Source organism: Elephantulus edwardii, unplaced genomic scaffold (assembly GCF_000299155.1).
Source record: "Elephantulus edwardii isolate Elephantulus edwardi_28Jun2011 unplaced genomic scaffold, EleEdw1.0 scaffold00313, whole genome shotgun sequence".
Classification (NCBI taxonomy): Eukaryota; Metazoa; Chordata; class Mammalia; order Macroscelidea; family Macroscelididae; genus Elephantulus; species Elephantulus edwardii.
In genome coordinates, this window is record NW_006400063.1 from 162163 (window position 1) to 170816 (window position 8654).

Consider the following 8654-nt stretch of genomic DNA (forward strand, 5'->3'; position numbering starts at 1 on the left):
TGAGGGCCGAGGACTAAGAGGGTAGGGGAGGCTGGAAGCAGATGGTACACATACTGGCATTGGCGTTGGGGACCGGCACTGGCTGGGTGTAGTAACCAGGAGGGTTCATGCCCTTCCCATCGGAGCCTGACACCAGCCCTGTGGTGGGTCCAGGAGTGGGCGCTTGGGGTGTCGGGTAGAGGCCACCAACAGTCTTTTCATAGGATGGGAGTGCAGTGGGCACAGAAGGCCCAGCAGCTGCCTGGTAAGGTCCTGGAGCTGACATTTCCACCGCCGCCACTGCCAGTCGAGCCTGGAGGTCTAGTGGATTCAAACTATCTGCCTTTATTTAGGCAACCCAACTTCATACCTATTAGGCAACCAGAGCTGCAGCTGTCTAGATATATGAAAGCAGCATAAAAGGTCAGTAAAAAGATTAGTAGCAAAAGACAGTCGATCAATGAAGCATTTGACATTTGAGTTTCCTCTGTATCTTCTTCCCTCAATGTCATACAAGTATTGAACCTTCAGAGGGAGACTGGAGGTTTGAGGTCATAAAAGTCAGAAAACAACTTGCTTTACTAAAAATACTTCATATGGTGACAAATATATTTATTTATATGCCATAAAGAAGGCAGGCATTCTAGAATGTAATGTTATGAATCATAATAGCTCAGCTTTTAAAATTAAGAGGGTTTTCCCTTCTACTTAAATATTGGTTGCATGACTCTAAGTATATGATGCAAGTGCATCATTTCCATTCAATGAAATCTCAAGTTAGGGGTCACAGTTTTTGAAGGTCCTTCTTCAGACCATACAATAGTACTCCATTTAAAAAGTTATATGACATATGTATAGAAATTGCATTATCATTTAATAAACACCTTTGAACATGTTTATTGAATACCTATTATGTGCAATATATGCAATAATTCAGCTGATTTAAGAAGAAACACAACAATTATAAACATTCTACAATTATTGTAGGGAATGGCCTACCCATAAATCACTCCACAACAAGAAGGGTTGTGAACAAACCTGAAGCAATAAAGAACATAAAGAGATATGGATAGTCAAATAATGTAGGTGGGGGGAAGTGTTACTAAAGGGTTGCTATGAAAGGATAAATGGTAAGCTATGGATAGAGCAGACAGAAAATTAGAAAAAATCATGGATAATATAACTTATGAAATGTTCAGGGTTTACATTGTAGAGATGAACAGGAGGAAAAGTAAGATAGGCAGGAATCAGGAGGTTAAGTTGAGAGAACAAGAAATTACTTGGTAAACAATTAATTTAAAATGTTTACTATATTAAACTGAAAATAGAGTATTTTATAATTGTACCTGAGGATATATTTTGGGGAACTGGTAGAAAATAGCCTGAGAATAGCAAGTTGTGAAGATATTAGATTTCAATTATTATTAAATATATAAGATGTGGTCAAGACAAAGATAACTGGTTTACTTTGATTTGAATTTATACTAAAACTCTAGGGAAGTGGTCATCAACCTGTAGTGGCACAGGTCTTAGGAATATACAGACCCTTACCTGTATTCGCTCCACTTCAAGGAAGGTTGCAGTCTGGAAGGATCGTTCCCACTGTGCCAGATCAGAGTCAAGCTCCACGGAAAAGTAGAGGTCCTCCCCAGTTTCAGATTGCACAGTGAAGCAATGTTTGCGTTGGTCCAACAGGTCACTGTCCTGAGGAAAGCCTGGGGTTATACAGTCTGACATAGAAATTTATACTGCTTGTTCAGTACACCATCAGCTCATGTGAAAGTATTCATGATAAAGATGCCAAATTAATAAAAATGAGACTGTTGACATAATTAAGCTGTGTAAGAAATGCTTAAGCCAATAAAAACCCCAAGTCCTAAAGTTCATAGCTAATAAGTTTCTCCTTTGTGTTCATACTAAAAAATGTGGATATTGTTACATTAGACCATCTATCTACCTTCTACTCTTACAATGTCACTACCAAAGAAGTTAGTGCAGGAGACGAAATTTTTTAATTTGTCTGATGGGATAACACATTGTTGCATAGCTGTCATGATGATAAAGTTATAATATAATTATAATTATTATACAATATAGGGTCGCTATGAGTCGCAGGCGACTCGACGGCACATAACCACAACAACAACATATAACATATGCATATATTATAATATAATGCATATGAATGTGTTTGCAAACTAGGAAAACAAACAGATTTGTCCTGGAAAGGGTTAAACCAGGTGGTTCCTTGGAGGCAAGGATTCTGAGGCTCCATCTAACATACTTTGGACATGTTGTGAGGAGAGACCGGGCCATAGAGAGGGACATCATGCTTGGGAGGGTGGAGGGACAGCGCAGGAGAGGAAGGCCCTCTATGAGGTGGATTGATTCAGTGACTGGGATAATTGGGATGGGAATGTCAGAGACGGTGCGATTGGCACAGGACAGAGCGGAGTTTAGGGCTGTTGTAAATAGGGTTGATATGAGTCACAGGCGACTCGACGGCACATAACAACAAACAAAACAACAACATTTGTTTGTTTATATCCACTGATTTTGTATACTTGGAAAAGATCATCAGAGTATCATTCTACACATGAAAGAAAAATATTCTCTGAACAGAACATTTGCTTCATCTTAAAACAAGCATTTATCTTACTAGTAGTGGACTAGGGAGTTGTCGGGCTTCTTGCTAACTGAAGAGTCAATAGTTCAAACTCACTAGCCACTTCATGAGAGAAAAATGAGGCAGTCATCTCTCTTAAGATTTACAGCTCAATAGCTTTTGTCACTATGAGTTCTAATAAACTCAATTGCAGTGGATAAGGCTTTGTTGTTTTTGATAAGTAACGTATTTGTTTCAAAGAGGTTCTAACATTGGCACTTTCTTGGCCTTAACAGATATTTTTAGTTAAACTGCTTACATATCTACATACATATTAATTTCAGAGATGTTAAAAAATGAAGGGAAAAAATCAACAAAGAATTGATTAAATCATTTCTTGCATTGTGTCAGGAATAGCTTTTGAAATACATATTCATTGTAATGAAAATTGTCAAAAGGCTAATCACTAGTGTCTTCAATCAGTGCACTATGAGTAGAAATATAATAAAAAGGAAATATAAATAGAAATAATGGAAATATAGAAATAAAAATATAATCCAAAATGTTATAAGTCATCTCATATTTTAGCAAATGCTTTGCAAATGTTAATAATTTGGTGAATATAACCAATTTTTCATGTTACATATATTCTTAAAAAGCAGTTATTTCAGTGCTACAAAATAAGCACTATGACTTACCTCCAGGTGGTAATTAGAGAGCCAAAAAGTATACATTCACCTCCTTGCACTCATTAAAGGTTCCTATTCTGTCTTTATGGAAGAAGTAGCTTTAGCATTTATGTAAATACTGACCAGTGATAAAGAGGTAATAAAATACATTCTAGTAACTTGGAGCTTGTAATAGTTGAGGAAGGTGGAATGACATACTTAATAAGATTATTATCTTACAAATAAATATTCCACAACAAATTACTATGTGTCATAAGAATGTCAGAGTATGATATTATATTAAAATAGATTGGAAAGTCAAGGAAACATCATTTCAGGAGTTCCATTTCTGTTGACTGAAAGGTGAATAGAACATGAAGGAAAGAATATTCCAGAAAGAGAGTAGTACTTGAAACAGTGTTGTGTGTTCTCAAAAATCAAAAGAAAGGCAGAGAAGTGTTGTGAAAGAAAGGTGGATAAGTAGTCAGGGCTGTAGCACAGGTAAAGTTTTAGATTTCAACATAACTGTAAAAATAAGTCACTTATTGATTATTGTATAAATAGTTGTTTTATTTACCTTGAAGGTAGTTCAACTTTTACAGTATCCTTATAAACTGGCACAAAACATAACTTCACAATGAAATATTTACAGAAACCTCATCAATTTCTTTTTTACTAGTCAATATTTCTGGCTTTATAAAATGTTAATAAAGCTGATTGAAAAGCAGAAAATGTAAATATTTCCCTCCTTTTTAATTACATGTTAAAATAGAACCTTAATATAACCTTCATTTAATAGTTCTGTTCTCATTAGCAAAATTTTACTTCCTTCCTTTTTGAAAACTTTGTTTACCTTCTAATATAAGGGAGTTTTGGTTGTCTAATGGTAAGAATTTGGACTGCAAACGAATGCACACAGTTTGGGTAGACCTGCTGCTCTGATGGAGAAGGATGGGCAATCTCCCTCCCCACTCCCCCACCCCCATGCAATTAACTGCCTCTGAAAATCTGCTGGAGGATCAGCTATGGATTGGTTCCAACTCGATGGTACTCAACAATAGCAAAATATTATCTAGGGTATTCTGGTGGCACAATGGTAAGGAGGCGTACTGGCAAACCAAAGGCTTGTGTTTCATATCTACGAGCTGCTCTGTGGGGAAAATATGGACAATCTCTTCTCTAAATGCAACTGATTGGCTCTGAAACTCTTCTGGAGGGTAAACTATGATCACTTCTGACTTGATGTTACTATATCAACAACATCAGCACATTATCTAACCTTTGAAGAGGACCATTAACCAGCACCATATAAACTGAAAAAATCTATGAATATTTGAAGTAATCTATTACTGTTATTCTGATAGAACTTCTTGCTATGCACACTGCCTTATATTACAAACTCCTAGGGTCAACTGGGCCTAAGGGGCTTCATGTCTTTTTTTGGGATGATACATAGTTAAAAATAGAAAAGTTATGACCGAGAAATTTAGTTTGCCAAAAAGGAAACAGAATAAGAAGCAAAAAAATAATCCTGTGAGCAAGTTTAAGAAGAAAGTTATTCTGCAAACAAATCATAGCATAATGAAGAACGCAGTATTCCAGGAAAGACTAATAAATCTCAAAAACCTTATTATTATGTATCAAGATGAGCTGGACAATGACAACTGACTCCAGGCCCAGAAGAATTAACCTCTCCTGGCAAGACCTATACATAATATTCCTGCCATTCAAACCAAATGAGAATGCCAATCACAAAAAGGGAGGATCACCTCTGCTTGAGTGTGAGAAGCAAGCATGAAAATACATGAACTTGCAGACAAAATTGCCAGCAACATTCTTTTTAAAAAGCTTATACAAAGTTATTAGAGTGCAAATTCTGTGAGTGCTATTGACCTCTCTCTCTCCACTCCAATGAAAGCCTTAAGCTATCTTCCCTTTACATTTAAGTTCAAAGACAATAGTACCTTTTTACCTTCTCTGTGACTATAGAAAATATCAAGCTGCCTACAAACAATAATGTATTTAGTTAATTTAATGATTAAACAATGCTGTTTAAGTAGTAGTCAAATGCCACAAGGGTTATCCATGGTGGACAGGTTTTAGTAGAGTTCTCAGATTAAGAAAGACTAGAAAAAAGGATTGGCCAACCACTTAATAAATAACAGGCCTCTAAACACCCTATGAATAGTAGAGTAATATGGATAGAATGTGGCAGTAATGGTAGAGCCCAGATGGGAAGTCAGTCAAAATGAGGAAAAATATTGGCAAACATGTTTAATAATTGGAACAAGGAATGCTGGAATACTAGAAGAAAAGTTGGAATACTAGAAATTTTGAAAAATGGAATAGAATGCCTGAACATCAACATTCTAGGCATTAGTGACATGAAATGGATAAAGTTTGGAAATTTTGAAACATATAATTGTATGAATATTAGTTAATGTTAGATAGATCTTAGCTGAAAGCAGAGAATAGCAGAGGAATGTCTGTCTGTGCTTCATTGACTATGCAAAGGCATTTGACTATGTGGATCACAATAAACTGTGGCTAAGTCTGAGAAGAATAGGAATCCCGAATCCCAGAACACTTGATTGTGCTTATGCAAAACTAATAGTTGGACCAGAAAGTAGTCAGCAGAAAAGAGTAAGGGAACACTGTGTGGTTCAAAATCAAGAAAGGGATATGCCAGGGATATATCTTGTCTCTAAATCTTTTCAATCTATATGCAGAACAGATCATCAAGGAGGCTGGGCTCTATAAGGAGAAATGTGGCATCATGAGTGGAGAAAGACTCACCAACAACATGCATTATGCAGAGAACATAACCTTGCTTGCTGAAACCGAGGACCTGAGGAGGACCTGAGTCATCTGCTGCAGAAGATGAAGGATTGCAGCATTCAATATGGATTGAAGCTCAAAAGCAAGAAAACAAAGATTCTCACCACTGGTCCAATCGGCAGCAGCATGGTAGACAGTGGAGACTATTAAAAGCTTTAGTTTGCTTGGTTCCACAATCAACACTCTTGGTACTAGCAGCCAGGAAATCAAAAGAATAATTGCACTGAAAAAATCCGCTGCCCCCTGGACATCTAAAAAAATACTGAAGAGCAATAATGTCAGTCAGGAGACTAAGGTACACCTGATCCAAGTCATGGACTTAATAATTACTTCAATGCATCAGAAATCTGAGCAATGATTAGGGATGATAGATGGAGAATTGATGCCTTTGAGCAGTGGTGCTGGAAAAGAGTACTGAATATACCATGGACTGCTCAGAGAACAAACAGGCTCATTCTGGAGAGGATTTAAAAAGGTTAATCCATAGAAGCAAGGATTCTGAAGCTCCATCTGATATATTTTGGGCAAGTTGCAAGGAGGAACCTGTCCTTGGAGACGGACATCATGCTTCAGAGGGTGAAAGAAAAGTGCAAGAAAGGAAGATCCTGGATGAGATGGAGTGACTCAATGACTGAGGTAATGGGGGTGGGGGTGCTGGAGACATGAGGATGACATAGGATAGAACAGGATTCAGATCTGTTGTACATAGGGTCACTATGAATAGCAAGTGACTCAATGGCCCTTAATAACAACAACAACAAAAAACACATTATGCTGGGAATGAAAAACAGAATAAGAATGGTGTTACATTCATAGTCAAAATGTCAATTTCAAGTTCCATCCTTAAACACAATGTTGTGAGTGAAAGGATATTATTTATATGAACTCAAGGAAGGCCCATTAATATGAATATTTTATTCAAATATATGCACATACATCTAGAGTCAAAGAGGAAGAAAGTGAAAATTTTAACCAAATCTTACAGTCTGAAATAAAGGGAAAACATGGTGAAGTAAAAGAGCTTTAAAGAAGATTCAAAGGGGAGCTCAAGAAGACAAAGCAAAGCATTGCTATGGAATGTGAAAAGAGCTGGAATTGGAGAATAAAAAGAGAAGAACTTATTCTGCATTTCTCAAGCTGAGATAAGTGAAAAATAATTTAAACCTAGAGTTGCAATATTGAAAGATGTTATAGGAAATATATTCAATGACCCAGAAAGCATCAAAAGAAGATGGAGAGAATACACAGAATCACTGTATCAAAAAAGAACTGACTGACACTCAACATTTCAGGAAGAACCATATGAGCAGGAGCCAACTGTAAAAAAGGAGGAATTTGAAACTTCATTGAAGGCACTGGCAAAAATTCCCTGGGATTTCTTGGACTACCAATTGACTAGTTTTGATTAAAAGATGCAGCCCTGGATTGGTCTCTAGTCTCTGCCAGAAAATTTGGAAAACAACTGTCCCTTCCAACGGATTGGAAATGATCCATATTTGTTCACATTGCCAAGTAAGTGATCCAAGTGAATGTGGAAACTATTGAACAATTTTATTAATATCACATACAAGCATACTGCTGAAGATCATTCAGAACTGGCTAAAACAGTACCACAGATAGGGAACTTCCAGAAGTTCAAGCAGTATTTACAGGAGGATTTGGCACCAGGGATATCATTGCTGATGCTACATGGAACCTGGCTGAAAGTAATGAATACCAGAAGAGAGTCTATTTATGCTTTATTGACTATATAAAGACATTATATGAATTATAATAAGTTATGGCTAACATTGAGAAAAATTGGAATCCCAGAGCACTTGATCGTGCTCATGCAAAACCTATGCCTAGATCAAGACACTGTTGTGTGAACAGATCAAGGGAATAGTACATGGTTTAAGATTAGGAGGAAATATGTGAAGGTTATATTCTCCCTCCATTCTGATTCAAACTGAATGCAGAACAAACTATTTCAGAAGCTGGACTCTGTGAAGAGGAATGTGACATCATAATCAGAGGAAGACTCATTAATAACCTGCATTATGTAGATGACAGAGCCTTGCTTGCTGAAAGTAAGGCGGTCTCAAAGCACCTGTAGAGGATCCAATAATAAATGGATTGCATCTCAATGTTAAGAAGACAAAGATCCTTACCCTTGGACCAATAGGCAACATTATGATAGACATAGAGAGTGAAACTGTCTACAACTACATCTTACTTGGATCAACAATTAACACTCTTTCAGCCAGCATTAGGAAATCAAGAGAAGTATTGCACTGAGAAAGTCTACATTTAGGAATCACTCCAAATTATTGAGGAGTAGTGATTTCAGCTTGATGACTAAGGTGAGTCTCATTCAGGCCATGGGCACTTGCTATGCATCTAAGAGCTGGACAATGAATAAGAGTTAAAGAAGTTTGATGGATTTTTTTTCTATAATTATATTTTAGTAATTTTCATAAACATTTGCAGAGATTTTGGATTTCCATTCATTCATTGTTGCACTATTCTCTCTACTCTCCTCCCAGTTTGTTCTTGTCCAAATGCCACAGTGCTTGTCAAAGCCA

The 8654-nt window shown here is 36.8% G+C and overlaps 1 protein-coding gene across 1 annotated transcript in view; it reads right to left on the minus strand.

Annotated features, from left to right (window-relative positions):
* Nucleotides 1-8654, minus strand: part of SNTG1 (syntrophin, gamma 1) — a 481189-nt gene that overhangs the window by 102429 nt on the left and 370106 nt on the right. The window contains exon 14 of the mRNA XM_006901168.1: nt 1531-1683. Coding sequence (XP_006901230.1) covers nt 1531-1683 — 153 coding nt within the window. The remainder of the gene's footprint in view (nt 1-1530; nt 1684-8654) is intronic.